The sequence below is a fragment of the Musca autumnalis genome, unplaced genomic scaffold (genome assembly GCF_047663935.1).
Source record: "Musca autumnalis isolate F117 unplaced genomic scaffold, ASM4766393v1 scaffold_3, whole genome shotgun sequence".
Classification (NCBI taxonomy): Eukaryota; Metazoa; Arthropoda; class Insecta; order Diptera; family Muscidae; genus Musca; species Musca autumnalis.
Genome location: NW_027411866.1, coordinates 102,116,946 through 102,134,343, shown reverse-complemented (window position 1 = coordinate 102,134,343; position 17,398 = coordinate 102,116,946). Strand labels below are relative to the sequence as shown.

At 35.0% G+C, this 17,398-nt stretch overlaps 2 protein-coding genes across 14 annotated transcripts in view; one reads left to right on the top strand and one right to left on the bottom strand.

Moving 5' to 3' along the window:
* Nucleotides 1-3,495: 3,495 nt before the first annotated feature.
* Nucleotides 3,496-7,508, top strand: LOC141397220 (DALR anticodon-binding domain-containing protein 3). The gene is made up of 5 exons (XM_073973314.1): nt 3,496-4,360; nt 4,424-4,739; nt 6,322-6,489; nt 6,553-6,734; nt 7,020-7,508. Exons 1-4 carry the CDS (start codon nt 3,627-3,629, stop codon nt 6,670-6,672), a joined length of 1,338 nt encoding a protein of 445 aa, XP_073829415.1. The 5' UTR covers nt 3,496-3,626; the 3' UTR covers nt 6,673-6,734; nt 7,020-7,508.
* A 5,940-nt stretch (nt 7,509-13,448) lies between these two features.
* The window catches only part of Chsy (Chondroitin sulfate synthase), a 68,885-nt gene continuing 64,935 nt past the window's right edge, over nt 13,449-17,398 (bottom strand). For all 13 annotated transcript variants that reach the window (XM_073973299.1, XM_073973303.1, XM_073973310.1 and 10 more), the window contains exons 7-8: nt 15,243-15,656; nt 13,449-14,960 (exon numbers count right to left, since the gene is read on the bottom strand). In XM_073973299.1, coding sequence (XP_073829400.1) covers nt 13,969-14,960; nt 15,243-15,656 — 1,406 coding nt within the window. In that variant the 3' untranslated portion in view covers nt 13,449-13,968. The remainder of the gene's footprint in view (nt 14,961-15,242; nt 15,657-17,398) is intronic.

The window sequence follows — 17,398 nt, the reverse complement described above, 5'->3', positions numbered from 1 at the left end:
AGTCATTTTTCATAAATTAATACAGAAAAATGTTAGTTTTCTTGGTTCAAAACAATTACTTGACAAACTGTATTTTTTATAGACTGGGCAGACCTTAAAGTTGGCTGGGTGGCCATGTTTCTGACAATTTGTGCAGAAGGGTTCTGTAGAATCAGATCGGACTCTCTGACAATTTCCAGGCTCATGAAGCTTGTCACATTTGACGCACTTAAAAATTGAGTTACAATTGCGGGAAATATGGCCCCAACGTTGGCACCTATGGCATTGCATATCACTGTCTTTTCCTTTGGGTTTTTCCCAGTAGACGTCTTGGAACCATATATTGTTAATATGTGAAATATCTCCTAGGTTCTCACCTGGTACAAGAGATACTAAGAACAAACCGGTTTCAGTGCCCCTTCTTGTTGAGCTAGGGGTTGAAAATTTGGTTACCGATGCCACAGTGTCTGGCGCAAGATGGTCCAACTCAGCTTTAACTTCAGTCGGATCATTATAGGAATATAGGCCTCTAAGAACAAGGCCAACCTGTTTCAATTGTTTTGGAGTGAATGAATACGAGTGAATTCCTTTCTCCCTCAAGATTGCCTTCATAGAACAATGTACATTGGGGTCCGCAAAGTACAGTTTACTTTTGTTTTTATTGACGTTTTTGACTCTAAAACATCCTTCGGGGATAGTTTCCTTGAGAGTATTACCAAGTTTATTTATGTCAACATTAAAGACAAAAATGGGTGGGCACCATTTTGTTTTTGATTTTGAGTCATTCTTATTTTTAGACGATGTTTGTGTCTCCTCGGAGGTAGGGGGACATTGAATATTGACATCAGCCAGAACGCTGAGAATGCCAAATCTGTAGTGCGATTCTCTAACACATTTTTTGAGTTAGTCCCGGTCCACACTAGCGTGAATTTCATTAAAAAATTTCATGAAATTAGGTGTTCTTAAATCGAACTCCCTACTACAGCAATTTTATGATTTTACTCTACTATGGACGTCGATCTAGAGACGCATAATTTCATATCAAAATTTCAGTGAAATTACTGTAGTGTGGCCCGGGACTTACCGACAAAAATCGATAAAATTAAAACGCAAAATTATGAATGAAAAGTTCAAATAAAAGTTGACAACACTCTTACTATCGGTAGAACTTTACGATTACTTTTTATTCGTCGCTATCGCATGAGTTAGAGAATCGCACTACTGTTCTGATCCTTTGGATCATGGTTTGAAAGTTTTTCCTTTAATTCCGAAAGGTCTAGGTGTAGCGGTGATATCTCATTATCAATGCGAAGTCTCTTGCGATCATTTGCGTTGCTAATGGTGTTAGGTTTTGTTGTTGCTTTGCATGCAACAGACTCGATGTTGTTGGAAGTTGACGCCTCCTCTTCGGCCACATCAAAATCCATATCTGGTAAAGTTGCAGGCATCATTAATGCACTTTTGATGCCTATAACGCTTATATTTGGCAGCAAAGTTATAATATGAAATTAGATTTTTCCCGCTCAAAACAAATACGTCTTGATTGTTACAGTGTTACCACAGTTTTATTTTCGAAACACAATGAAATACGCCGGTTTTCAAGTTCAGTTTCATGTAAAAGACTAAAAAGCCATGTACTACATACTTCAAATGAATAAGGCAGCATTTTAATTAGGTAGTACTTGGCCTTTAATTTTATACATGAAACTGAGCATGAAAAAAGCGGCGTATTCCATTCTGTTCACACCTTTAAGGTTGAAACACAATGAAATACGCCGCTTTTGCACGCTCAGTTTCATGTAAAAGACTAAAGGCCAAGTACTACCTAATTCAAATGAATTAGGCAGCATTTGAATTAGGTAGTACTTGGCCTTTAATCTTTTACATAAGCGTGTAAAAGCGGCGTATTTCATTCTGTTCACACCTCTACGAATCAATCGCCGCTTGACTTGCTTGCTTTCCAAAATGTCAAATTATAAAGGAATGCCAGAGCCTCTTTGCAAATCCGCCTGCGTTCCCCTTTACCCTGCGTTTACACATGACAGGACAGTTGAGTACATGTATTGATTGTCAAAAACCCAAAACTTGCCTGTGTGACGTATGCGTCCAGACAACTGCAAAAACAGTTATACAATTATTGGTGTGTTCCAGTACTGCACATTTCTACACATTTTTACTCCGATAACCGATTTTTCCTTTATGTTATCGAAAAAAATAGTAAAAATGTGTAGAAATGTGCAGTACTGGAACACACCATATGATTGAAAATAGTCGATTTCTTTTTGTTTTCCGTTCACATATTTTGTTTTTGTTCATGTTCTTTTGTTTTCAATAAATTTCAATTATTATCTCACACATTTTCACAAAAAATAGCAAAAATTTGTTAACCCGACTGTCTGTGAAAAAATGATGGACAGCTGGAAGACAGTCGACAAATGCATGTATGTGTTAGTAAATCAGAGTTGTATTTGAAGACAAACTGTCGGGTGTAAACGCCTAGTTAGGAGGCTCTGGCATTCCTTTATAATTTGACATTTAGAAAGCGAGCAACGATTGATTCTTTTCTGGCCTTTAAGGTGCAAACACAATGAAATATAAGCTTTGTTCCTTTACTTTTTTAATGGTAAGGGTGGTAAAAGAGAAAAGTGTCAAAATTGCTCTCTCATGAACATTTTTACCAGAAAAGTAAAGGAACGGAAAAATGGTAGATCTGGCAGCAATGTCAAAAAGAAACATAAAAAAATCAATTTTCGTCTTTTATTTCACAGTTTTTAATTTAGTTTTGTCAGCGTTCGACTTTTTCTTTTATTTTTCGTCAATTTTCTTTTTCATTGTAAAATAATCGTCAAACAAAAGTCGAAAAATCAGTTCTGCCATTTTTACCTGCAGAAATTTTGCTGGTAGCCTGTGGTAGAAGAGAAAGCCATTTTCGCTCTCTCTCCTCTTTCACTCTCTTAAAAATTGCTTCCAGTTTTGCCACTTTTCGGGGTTAAGGAACGCTTTTCAGGTTAAAAATGGTAACAAATGGTAAAAATGGTAACCTCAAGTAAGTAAAGGAACACAGCTATAATATGCCGTTTACTTCACGCTCAATTTCATGTAAAAGAATAATAGGGAGGTACTACCTACTTAAAATGCTATCCTGCATTTCTTTATTCTTTTACACAAATTGAGGCTTGGATAAGCATGAATTTCTCATTGTGTCCGCACCTTTAAATTCCACTACTGATTGAGAGATTTTAACACTATGTTTACATTTACGAAACCCACTTGATTTCAACTGTCAATTCCATTGCTCAAACGTCAAATAAAATCCAATCGATTTCAGATGAGTCTTCATTTGACATATACACAAAGGAATTGACAGATGAAATCGAGTGGATTTCGTAAATGTAAACATAGTATAAGCCCAAATGTGCAAATGTCTCGATCTTTGGAAGCCTATATGCGTCAATTTTGCCCATTTTGTTTTGATTATGAGTCTTTATCGTTGATTCTCTGTTGTCCCCTTTTTGTTTCATAGAATTGAGTGGAAGAAGTGAACGGTCATTTCTTTGTTTTCCTTCAAACAAACGAACTCTTTTCACGTTTTATTTGTTTTATTTATTTAAATAATTTGAATATCGCGTTTAATCTCCGCCAGTAACATGGAAAATCCCTATCATACCTTAATAACAAATGTTACAAAACATTTCGTTAAAACTGCCGAAAATTACGAAGCCTTGGAATGTTGTCGCGCTTCAACTTTAATAAGGATTCACAATGATAAATTGGTGGCTAATGGAGAAGTAAGTTTCCCCTTAAAACCTGAAATCTGGGAAAATTATTTTCCCACTGTAAAGGGATTTAAAGTAAATACGGAGGCACTTGATATGCTCAACGGTTCCGAAGATTCCGATCAAAGTAATGATCTAATAACTGCCGCAAAGTCGTGGACATATCCTGTAGCCAATTTGAATATAAACCACGAAAGATGTCACCTACATCTCTGCAGACCAGCCATAATAAAGCTATTGATGCAACAAGTTTTAAGTGATCCTTTATATGGACATTTGCGTAAAAATGCAAATTGTCATGTAGAATTGAGGCCACTGCAAGAATATGGTTTGAAAACGGATGATCTTTCGTTTTATCGAGCAAAGTTGATGTATGAAACCTTGCAAAAATTACTTTGCTACTCACGTTGGCATATTGTGGGCAATGAAACGAGTCAAAAAATAGACGAGAATTCTATTCTAAAATTGAATATTTTAAGTGTAGCCTCCAAAGTTGGAGTCGAAAATGTGGTGGGTGATGCGAATGTAAACATAAAATGTGGCTTAGTTACTGATCCTTCTACAAAAGGGAAAATATGCCAGTTACCAGCTCAGGAATATATAAGGTAAGTTCCAATTAAATTTGTATATCAGTTTTATAGGTAATTGATTATTTTTGTTTCACATAGTTTGCGTTCGAATGACATGTGTTTGATGGCCTTACACAAGTATGGTGTTCGTGTAAAGCAAGATGCCCGCTTTTGTGCTCTCATGGAACGCCTGGGAACTGCAGCCGTAACGGTTGATTTATTGGAAGTTAAACATACAAGCCCTGTACAGATTATTCGAAATGGACAAGGTAGTACAAAGGGTGCATCATTTCTTCTTTATAACTCGGCAAGGCTTGAATCATTGCTGAGGACATTTGAGGAAAGGATTGAAAGGAGATCTTATGAACCCACCCCAGAAATTAGTGATATTGATTGGAATTTACTCAATGAAGAGGTAAGTATGTAGATATAAACAATATCACATGTGGTGAACAGTCAAATAGAAGTTCAACCTTTCACAAGAACTCTACGCTTCAAAGGGTTTGAAATCGAGCGCTACCATCACTGTTCTGTAACACTGTTTTCTCTGGTTGATTTATCGACTAAAATTTGTGGAGATGGCGTGCAGCGCTGTTGTCGTGATGTGCTGCTTACGTAATCCATGCTGAAAACGCTTTGCATGATTTAGCGTTCCTGGTGACATACGCAACATCATCCATTGTAAATTGTGGTGATTCTTTCGTGGCAAGAAGAGATCTAATGCGACGTAGTGCTCTTCTTTTCGCCCTGTCACTCGGGTGCTCGAAAAACTGTAGATTAATTTTCGGATCAGTCATCTCCAAACGTGACTTCCTTCTTTCCAGGGTTCTTCCATATTTCCATGGTTCGGGAGTGATTTAACCGTTGCCCACAATTCACTTACTCCGGCTCCAATGTTGTTGCTCTCAGTTTGTGCTAATCCCGTCGCCTCTGCTGTGTCATTTCCGGTATTCTCCAGCAGGAATATAACGAGCGGCTGCAGCAGTGATGAAGTTTCACACTTGACTTCTACCCTCATATAATCCATGTATGGGTTATTAGAGCCAGGCTCAGGCGAGATAGGTCTGTATTGAACAGACTCCTGCAATAAGAAAACCATCCCCACTTCAGGTGCGATCCTTCCTCAGTACCTTATAACCATCACAACGATGTAAGCTGCAATTGGTTTTGAACTTCCGACTTATGAAATTCACTATTTTCTCGATCTTACCGCGGGATTTTGTAAGTGAAATAGTGAGCCGAGGGAGCCCAACCTCCTTGACAAACATGAATAGATGCAACATATATGGGTCTGTGATAGCTTCGACCCCTTCAAAGGCTGTAAGTTTTCAAAACTAATTCGCAAGCAACGATGGTGAAGAAGAATTCGGCTTCAGAGAGACAGAAACCTGCTGTAAAGAATGTTTTGATGATCACAACCACAGAGACTAAAATTCCTTGAGAACTTCTTTCTACTTTAGGGGTCGATTATGGATAGCAACCCAACTCCAGTTGCGTTGCCTGCAGCAAATTTTGTAATATAATTTTCTATTTCTGCATTTAAATTTCTACTTTTTTACAATTAAATTAATAGCTGAATGTTCAAAACACTGATATTGATTGAATTTGACAAACATTTCCGTCTTTTTACTCATTTTAATTACATGATTTTCTCTTCTGGCAACGCAACTACAGTTGAGTTGCTATCCATAATCGACCCCTTAATCTCGAAAGCTCACACATGCTAATCCTTCAGATTTATCGCTATGGGCCAGTTAGGAAGGGACCACAATTACTTCTGGGTAGAGTTTTCTATAACAGTTGTCTGTTTAAGAATATGGAGCAATTAGAGCGGCTGTTTTATCGGTATGGCCAACTAAGGAAGGAATCACAATTACTTCAGTGTATAGGTTTCTACAGGGAACAATTTGGGGTCTGTTTTTATCTGTTCCTGTATTTTTATTTTTTTGGCTTTAATTATTTCAAATTTGTTTCATTCATTTTTCTTCTTATTGTAGGAAGAATGGCAGTTGGTGTTTGCTTATTTAGCTGGTTTTCCTGACTTAATTGATCGTTGTCTGGAACAATTGGAACGTGGCATGTGTGCAACACATTTGATTATACGTTTCCTTCATGGTTTGGTGGCCATTTTTAGTGTCTACTATCGGAGAATACGGATACTAACTGTAAGTAATGGCATACATATGTGGGAGAGAATTTTTATTACCAAATATTATCGTTCTTTCCAGGAAAAACGTGATCAATTAATGCCTTATGTATATGCTCGCATTTATCTTATACGAGCTGTAAGAGAAATTCTTAATAAAACATTGGCTCTATTGGATATACAGCCTGTTGAGTTTATGTAAAGTTTAAACTTTAATTTAAAGTTTAAAATTCGAATTGTTTTTGTTTTTAAAAATGAAGTCCTGTATAGGAATTCTGTAACTTTTATCGATTCAAAAGTTGTTAAAATTTCTTTTGTTTTTGTAACAACTACAAAACAAACAAATGAAATTGTTGTAAAATAAACAATGAGTAAAGTTGTTAAAAAGTTACAGAATAGGCCCCCTGTAGGCCTATTCTGTAACTTTTTAACAACTTTACTCATTGTTTATTTTACAACAATTTCATTTGTTTGTTTTGTAGTTGTTACAAAAACAAAAGAAATTTTAACAACTTTTGAATCGATAAAAGTTACAGAATAGGCCTACAGTTTTGTTTTTATTTTATGTTAAAATATAATTTATTTATATCTTCCATTTACAAACATATCACATAATATTTAAATATAGAATAGGTTATTTTTTATAATACATAATTTCATATTCATTATAAAAAAAGATATATTGTAATTAAAAACTAGACACAAATGGACAATACTACACATAATTACATCGAACAAATGCATTTATCCCTTACTTTTGAGAATTAAATACGCGTGTGTGTGACAACAAATTTGAAACTTATTTAATAAGTTATAGATTTTTTTCTATTAACAACTACTTAACGCAAATTTCTTATTCAAAAAAGGCAATTAATGTTTGGCTTTGTGATTTTGTTTCCCTTTTTTGTTTTCTTTTTAACTTATGAAACTAATGAATTTATTGTCAATATTTAATACTTTCTTTTTTTTAATTCCTAAAATAGTTTTAATAAATCGTCATGAATTTGTTTAGCTTTAAAAGCTAAACCCTAGATTAAATTGTTTTTGTGGTTTTGTTATTTGAGCTTGAAGTGTTTTTTATGTTTTTTTTTTTTTTTTTTTTTTGGTAGAGGAATCTGTTTCCAATTTTCAAATTTTTTCTATCTTAATAAGAAGAAATAACAAAAACTATCCACTTTTTTTTTACAGTCATTAAACAATCGGTTAGTTTTGTGTTGTAATGGTAAGTGAATGAATTCATGGAACTCGTTGTAGATGTCTCAAACACATTAAGGACAAATCAAAGGCCTGATTGCTGTAATATAAAAAAATTTAAATATTGCAAGTCTGTAAGTTTTTGTTGATTCTACAACAGGGCAGGGTCTACCCAAATCCATTCTAGTTTACACAACAGCAAGCGAGTCAGTATCTCAAAACAAATGCTTTAATCAATCAATTACAGGACAGCGCATTATTTGTACCCGATTTACCCGAAAGCAAAAGAGTTTCGGTCAGTGGCAGCCAACACAGCATAAATGAGATAGTGGACTTTTATAACATTGTACAGAGAGTGGATCGAACATGAAGTGTAGGTGAGTAGGAGACCATCGGCTGACGGCATGTTGCGATATAGTCCACAAGGAGTAACTTCGGTAAAAAATTCCAAAGCATTCTCGAAAATGTGTTAAACTTTACTGAAAAAAATATTGAACTTTTGTGAAGAAGGTAACCTCGTCGAACTTTGTCTAAGATCCGCAGGAATATAACGTTGCATATCGTTATATGTAAGTAGTTTGGACCGCATCCGCCATTACACCGTAGAGGTTTTTTAATAGTTTTCGGACCATTTCCTCAGGAAGTATGAACTTTTCCCCAAAAAAACCGAGATTAATTAAGGGAAGCATTTGGGATCTAATGTGAACATTTTTCGAATGTTTATATCTCAATCAATATAACGGAACACAGTTTTGGTGCAAATTAAGGGATTGGAGAGGTATATATTAGAAGCCCTCATAAATGGGTACCATGAAAACTATGAAGTGTTTTTACGGTTTTGCCTACATTTCTTAGTTGATTAATCTAAAATCTTCTAATATGATAAATTATTGGTTAAGTTAATATTTGGCAAAACAATTATTAAGATAGGTCAATATTTTAGTGTAGCTCCCATACAAGGGTATCTCCCGATTTTATGTATTCCGAGGGTCTTCAACACATTTTTTAGTATATTTGTATGTAAATTAGGATTTATAGTTCTGAATGCCTAAGAATTCATCGTGCGAAAATTTTTCAAAATGGGTCAATGTTTTGGTATAGCCCCCCTATAGAGGCACAGTCAAATTTGAACATTTTAGGCATATATTGCAACTAAACTGGTTTAAATTATGAATTGTGCATATTCATATATTATTGTTTTGGAATAACCACCATATAAACTATTCCGCTACTTTTTTTAACTCTAAATACTCTTCAAAAATAGGGAAAATGGATACATTTTAAATTAATTTTTAATATGTTGCTAAGCTTCTTTTGCCATAAATATATTTTTCTAATGCGGGGCATACACTATACTGCCAAACTGCACTGCCAAATGAACCCTTGTGTACGTGTGTGATTGAATAGTGTGTGGCATTCCTTCAATCCATATTCCAAAAATGATGAATTTTCCTCCAAAACTCGATGTTGGGTTGAAGTTTTCCATTTTTTTTAATTTCCTCACAAATAATATTTGTTGTTTTCCAAAATTATTTGTTGGTTACTAGGAAAATAAACAAAATTCATTGGATTGAAAGGGGTTCATTTACAAAATCAAAACTATTTTGATTTCAATCCTGCCAAAACTACTCCCAAATACATTGACAAAAACTTCAAAATTTACTAATACCATTACATATAGTATGCCCCGCCTAAGATTCTGATGTCTAACTGAAGTTGATAGTTTCATTCTATAAATGCCGCCCAAATATTACACTTTATACACCATTATTAAAAATTCTTAAGCTTTATCACAGTGTAACTGTAGAAGTAAACAAAATATGATATTGACAATTAGAGACTTAGAATTTTGTACAATATTACCACGTAATGACAGTTATACCAAAAACCAAATTTAATTTTTTTAATTAATCTCAATTTTTTCCGATTTCACCCCTTGTGCATCGCCATCATTTCATATTGACATAACTCAAAATGCGCAAGCAAGACACAAGTTTTGTTTGCGCAATAGCAAACACAACAATCACAAGAAAAGTAAAAAAAATTCTCAAGACCTTCTCGACACTCTTTTTTGTTATACTCCAATACATTTTAAAATTATGTAAAATCTGGACACATTTTGACGATTTTTTAAACGGATTTCCATAACACTTTTGCTACAACAATTTTATTCTAAAATATTGAGAACTACCTCTATTTGATATATCCATACTATTTTATATAATAAAAACTATGTTATCACGGTTCAAAAACACCCAAATTTATGTTTTTTTACATGCTGACAAAAACTTGAAAAATTTCTCAACTTTAACACAGTGCAACAAGAAAAGTAAACAACATACGACATTGCTATTTCGGATACTGAGGTAGAATTTTGTACCCTTTAATCCTGTCAAGACAGATTATGGAAAACATATGTTTGGATTTTTAAATTAAGCGCCGTTTTCTTAAATTTGGCCCCTTTGTGCACCGTAATGGAGGCATCGAATACACGTTGCGAAAAATTAAAGCGATTTGAGGGCAGGTCTTAAACTGAGTTTTTTTTCGAAATTTTTTGTGGGGGGTACCCGAAGGAATGGAGAAGGTAATTTATCCAACAACGAAGATATCGCAATATTCGGTAATACATCCCATTTTTTTAATCACAGGTTGCAATTTTGATCGGATCGTCATGATGTTTTGGATGGGAACAGCCCTATGAGTTTGGTGATGATCGGGTCATATTTAGGGGTCGGAATGGGGAAAAAACTTATTTGCAGAAAAAGTCAACGTTCTCTTTCAAAGCGAATATCTCCGCTTCTATAAGGGGTATACCAAAAGGTGGTCAACCAATGGAGATATCGCATTATCCGCTAATACAACCCAACTTTTCATTTTTGCGATTTTAATTGTAATGACGATTATCGCAGCTTTCTTTGGTTGGTGTTGGTAGATAATCTCACCTTTACAATAACGCAACTGTTCCGAAATTTAATGTGGGAGCTACCCGAAGGAGTGAACCGATATAGTCCCTATTCGAACCGTGAGCTCCAGAATAACCAGCAGTCAGGCGGACATGGCTAAATCGAATCCAATGGTCTGAAACGGATTTTGTTCAAACATACTTGGGGCTAAAACCATTATTTCGATGACACACATTTTGGTCGTATGAAAGTAAAGAGGGTATCAGTCTAAAATATGAAGGTATACAAATCTGGTCTTTTGAAGTGTGAAAATGGCGCCCAACGTAAAAATATAAAGGTATACAAATCTGGTCTTTTGAAGTGTGAAGATGACGCCCAACGTAAATTAGCCCATAAGACGTCCAGCTACCATGGGACAAGTATTTTAATAGGTTATTGCATGATCACGTTTCAGCTTTTTGTCGGGTTAAACCTCCTTATGAGGTATAGAAACCATGGAAATTAGAACTTAAACCCAACAGATTTGGGAAATCAGTACAATCTATGCCTTGTTCAGACTGACGGTAATTCGCTCTCTATTCGTTGTTCGACCCCAATTACGATGTAATTACTTCATTTCCTATACCAAATTTTGAGAACGAACAACGATTTGTGTACATTGTTCAATTTAAACTACTCTCAGAACAACAATAAAATATGTCCCATCTCTAACAAATGAGAGAATTTATCGAAATAAATTAATTTTGACAAAAAAAAATACAAAATTTAAAAATTTATTAAAAACCCAAACATTTTTAGAAAAACTGCAAAATATGAATGAAAAGTAAACGGTTTAACGACTAGTATACATTCAAATCCTAGCAAATTGTGTCTTCTCTTTCATTGTACTTGCATTTCTTGTCCATAGTTTCAAATTCGCTGGCAAATTTAGAAACAAAAATCAAGTGCCTGCCGGAAAGTCTGTATACCAAAAAGTTATTTTGGCAGGTCTCTCTCTCTCGTTAATTTTAATTAACGATTTTAAAATAGAAAAATTTGAAAATATTGTGAAAACACCGAAATTGTGAGCAAAAATAGAAAACATGAATGAAAATAATATAATTTAATATTAAATAGATATCTGAAAGAAGGACAAATATTTTTTCAGTTTACATCAATTAACTTTACTCGTCTTTTGCCTGAAAGTTTCTTTAAAATCAGTAAACAAAAACTATGGAAATATGAATCATGTTGCTATTAATTGTGTACCATGTCGTATGAACGGGATAATTCGTGTACGTATGTAATTATGAGAACGAACGACGTTATTCAAATGCTGTTATGAACATGGCATTAAACGTACTATTAAAAAAACTAGTTGTTGCCATTTTTTTATAAATATTATGACTGTCTGCGTACTCGATAATTTGTAATAATTGGTTTGTCTTTTTACGTACTGAACTTTACTGAACATTTTTTCTTCAGTAAAGTTTTGACAATTGTATAATTGAAATGTTGCTAAACATTACTGAAGAAACAATAGGTTTGTCCTTTTACGTACTGAACTTTACTGAACATTGTTTCTTCAGTAATGTTTAGCAACATTTCAATTATACAATTGTCAAAACTTTACTGAAGAAAAAATGTTCAGTAAAGTTCAGTACGTAAAAAGACAAACCAAATGTTCAGTAAAGTTCAGTACGTAAAAGGACAAACCTAATTATTACAAATGTTTCTAAAACTGACAGTTGTATAAAGCAAAAGTTGCAGAAAAATTTGTTTCAGCAACATTTAGTAAGTAAACAGACACACCACTTGATTAGAAGAATACCAATATACAGTAGAACTGCGACAATTCGTACCTCGATAAATCGAAAATCTTAATAATTCGTATAAGTTGTCGGTCCCCTGAAGCCATTCCTTCGCATTTTAACCCCGCTTAATCGAAAACATCGATAATTCGTAAGAAATGGCCGGTCCCTTGAATTACGAATTATTGAGACTCTACTGCACTGGCTATCTCTATTGGGGAACGAGCGATCTACAAGTGCCCAAGGTTGCCAGCAGCAGTTCATAAGGGATGCTCGTAGTACAAAATAATGATCATTTACAGAGGCACCGGACATAAGAGATTCGCTAAATCATTCAAAGCGACCTGATGGAATCTCTATAGGAGTCGGGTATCTCACTTAAGTTCTCAATCTGTAGCTAGCCAATCACATCGTTCCCGAAATCAAAAATAGCTATCCAGAACTATTTAACATCCCTCCAGACGTCATTGAGATCATATTTTATGCGAATTATTGTTCCATCTTGGCGTCGGGTACCTTCCCCGATGTTATTTGTGAAAGGCTGAATTCCCATGTGACTGATCTTACCGCCTGCACTTGGGGTGCAGATCAAGAATCCTTGTTTTCCACATATAACACGATAGGTTGGTCTGTGGTAAGCTAAGCGGCACAAGTGTGGTGCCGAAAATATAATAGAAACGCGATGGAAAATATTCAAACCTGTCGGAATTCCGCCCTGAGAACTGCAACAGGGTGCCTCCTCACGACTTCAGTGGATCATCTACACGAGGAGACAAAGATTCGTCCAGTACAGTAACACAATGGTATACTGTCGTTGCAATACTTGCTCGTGACACCTACTCAGGAAATGGAAGCCAGAATTACACTGAAGGGATTTGCCACCGGGAATTTTCGATGTTCTGGTCAGCAATTGGACCGCAGACCTTCTGATTGCAAGCTTTAAAATTCCTATTAAGAGCATGAAGACAAATTAAATGAACGGTCCATAACCTCATAATATTTGTAGGAACTCCAATGTCGAACCACGCTGTTTCTTAGAGGGTTAGAGTTAAAATTTTTGGGCATAATTCTCCTATAAAACTATTGACCACTTTTTATCTGTTTTGTTTTTTGTTTATCCTAAGAAGATTTTGTTTGAGACTGTTGAGTGGTAGTAAGTATGATAATTTTAACCTCAATGATGTGATATTTTGGTCTAGGGTTCTCCTATATATAAATAGTATATGTATATAAAAACAATTATTAATATAAATTCAGAATCTTTTAAACATCCTTAAAGAGGTGTTATTTTTCTTTCCACTCTCTCTCTTCCGTGCAATGTCTTTTTGCAACAAAATGCAATTTCTTTATAGTGAACTTAGCCGTTACTTAGTTTGTTATAGCAACACTTAAAAAATTACATTATAATTACATTATACAATGCTTCTATCCCGCCCTTAATATTTTAACCCCGCTTAGTACATATACAGTCCGATCATGAATGTAAACTCCCCGTGACTTTTGTCTCTCTGGCGTTGCAACTTAAAGGAGAGAGTGAGAAAACTCTCGTGGAGTTGATATTCATGATCGGGCTGATAACATCAAACTTATCTCACTCACTTACTCCCTCTCTCATCTAACTTCTTTTCGACGATTAAATTCTTTTATAAACTCCATGTTATCGACACTTTCGAAGAATAGATTCTCCATAAGTTTTGTGCTGCCCAACGAATTGGCTTTAGTGCCTAAGCACATGTTGTATTGGGCCACTTCTAGATTGACATCACAGCTGATGTCATGATAGATGTGTACCAAACTAGGATCGGGTGCCCGAAATATAGATAATCTTCTCAATTGTGAGGCCTTGGCGTTATAGTCTTCGGACACCTCAGCCGTATTGACCATAAAGGAATTTTGCTGATGACCATTTTTAACAATTTTTTCTAAAAATTTCACATCTTCCAGACCCCAACCGGTAATGTCTTTATCAAAACCATTGATGCTTTCATCCATAATGTCCGATTTATAGATGGCACAAATGCCAAAACCAAATTGTCGGAAATAACCAGATTCATTGGTGATTTCGTCAGGTGATATATATTCCTGATGTTGACGTTTCGGATCATATTGGCTGAAGACAATGGGTAGATAGACTTGACTACCTTGAATGGTGTTCATGCGTATCCTCTGCAAGGTTTCCAATTTGAAGACCATGTCCACATCAATGAAGAGTATTATGTTATCATCTTGTATGTAAGACGAGCGAGCAGCTGTGTCCAGGGCCACACCACGCGAGAAATCTTCTTGACGTTGTATATAATTGATTTGTTGATAAATGTTGCGGCTTTTCAATTGCTGCAACAGCTCCAAGTGTTCTCGTATCTCATCGGGGCTACCAAAGATTACCACCAGCAAATCACAATTTTTATCCTCTGCAATTGACACCTTTTCATAGGTATCCAAAAACCGTTTAAAGGTAGACAAACGCCCCGCAATGGGCAGAACAAAAACAATTTTGGAATTTGCTCCCACACTAGAGGTACGGGATGAGGGCAAAATGCCCGGCAATGAGAAGTGATTGGATAACTTTTCCACTCCCTGGTTCAAGATTTGTTTGAAGAAACCTGTAACCACACAAGAAAAGCACCAGATTAGAAATACATTAATAACTTAAATAGGACAATCATGAATATTTCTCTCGGAATTTTTCCGCACGGAAAATAATTTAAAAACTCAAAATTAAAAAATGTGGAAAACTATCAGAGTCGGCGAATTTTTTAATATTCTTGCCGAATCGACAAAAATATCCAATTGGACATAAATATGGAAATATAAAATTGGTGAAAGGGAACAAATTCCGCACGAAATTTTTATTCATGATTGCCCTGAAAAAGTATTACACTTACTTCTCTGCACAGTGGTATTGTAGAAATCTTCTTCGAATTCTTTAACAAAGATTCCCGTAAATGCCCGCTGCACATATAAATGCCTGCGCACTGGTACTGTCATCTTTTTGCCACGATATTTTTTGTATATTAGAAGTAAATCCAAAATCAAATCTTGTCCATGCAGAGTATTTAGCCTCGTATAGCCATATAGGAGTTCACGAAATTCAATGACACGTCCCCTTTGACGTGAATAATTGTTGATATTTTCCATAACTTCAGTTATCACATCTTCAAGGCCTTCTCTGGTCGCCGAATCAATTTTATGCTTTGGATTTGCATGTTCTATGGAATATAGGCCGCGTGCTATAAATGACCATTCGAGAAGATCTTCTTTTGTCTTGGGAACATATTTGTTCAGGTCGGGACTTATTCCTGCAATAAAAATATAAGATTAGAGAATGAATTTTTAAGAATGTTTATTGGAGGACTTATGACGATTTTTTTGGGTGTTTGAGCACATACTTCCAATGAGTTTCAAGCAATAATTCTGAAATTGTAGCTCAATTCAATTGGATGCATTGTAGGAAGACAATCAGGCGGAAATGCATTGGTTGTCTATAATAAATATGTAATTATTTATTACCCTGAAATGTTTAGAAAATGGCGCCCAATTATGACGAACTTTTACATACAAAATATTATCACCCTGAAAAGTTTAGAAAATGACCCCCAATCATAAAAATCTAACCTTATCTAATTAAATTTAGATTGATGGTGAAGCCCTTGACACACTACATTACGATTTAAGAGACTGGCTCCCCATGAAAATCATCAAAGAAAATCATCAGAAAAAAATATTTCAAGAATTTTTACATATTTTCGTTAGTGATGTAGTTTTTTCATACCCCACATACAGTTAGTCAACTTAATTATTGCAAACCCAAAATTATTACAAAATTTAAAATAAAACATCATTTTACTGGTATAAATAAATAGAATTTTTAATATTTTTGTTAACAGTATAATTCTTACAGATGTTTATTAATATAAAAAAATAAAAAGTAGCTAAATTTCACTAAACATTTTCTTAAAATTAACAAAAATGAGAACAACTCATTATTTGCACTGTCAACTAAATAATTGCAAAATTCACAACTTTTCAGTCTTTCACGGTATTTTTCGAAAAGTTGGTTCTAATATTTCGTATGCCCACCTTGGACATCAGTAACAGCTCGTAAACGTCCCTGAATTTAATAAATAAGTTTCGGAATGTCGTGTTCCAATGGTATTTTTTGCCATTCTTCTTTATTGCATTTTATTTAGACCCCCAGGTTGGTGGGCGGCCTATTCCCAACTTGTTCCTTCTGGTGTACCCATGAATTGTCGATGGGGTTAATATCTAGACATTGGAACGGGGTGTAAATGACTTTGGTACAGTTGTATAATAACCAAGTCTTACATAAATTAGATTTATGCTTAGGGACGTTGTCTTGGTAGTACTTCTATTGCAATTTGTTTGAATTTTCAGGGCCAAAAGGCCTAAATTTCTTGACGCTTTTGGTTAAATCCTGTTTTGAAACATCTAAATGAACTTCCTCTGTCATTATTTCCTCCAAAATCTGGATGTTACCAACGTCACTGCTTGGTATACAACCCCATAAATGACAGTTTTCCGAAATTTACAATATGTATTAAATTCTGGTTTTCCATAAATGTAAGGGGCTTTCGCAACACTTTTTGAGACCCAACGTGATAGTACAGCATAATTTTAGTCTCATCAGAAAATATAACGCCATCCTAATACTAAAGATGGCATGAAAAGTTGTCTGTAACAAGTCTGAATAGTTTCTATATATTGTGCTGTGGGAGGGCAATGGTTTTTACCTAGTCACTCGAGATGAGTGCTTGTTCTTATGTAGCACTTTTCTGACTCTTCCATGTAACACACTTACTCCAAAATCATTTTTAATTAAATAATGCAATTTTCTGGTGCTGCTTTGGGCTCTTTCGTCAATTTCTTTAATCATTCTCCTGTCAATTCGTGTGGTTACTATTTTGAGCCAGCCATGTAACGACTTCAGTTTGAGCCTGGCTTCTTTTTCGGTGCGGTAAATTATGTTGTATACACTTCTTAGCTTACGAGAGGTAACTTTAAGGATTTCTCTTTTGGATTT

What these genes read in the sequence shown, in the direction of transcription:
- LOC141397220 (XM_073973314.1), top strand. Translation starts at nt 3,627, where the DNA reads ATGGAAAATCCCTATCATACCTTAATAACAAATGTTACAAAACATTTC. An exon ending in GGAATTTACTCAATGAAGAG is followed by an intron (nt 4,740 to 6,321) that starts GTAAGTATGTAG and finishes TTCTTATTGTAG; the next exon opens with GAAGAATGGCAGTTGGTGTT. An exon ending in GGAGAATACGGATACTAACT is followed by an intron (nt 6,490 to 6,552) that starts GTAAGTAATGGC and finishes CGTTCTTTCCAG; the next exon opens with GAAAAACGTGATCAATTAAT.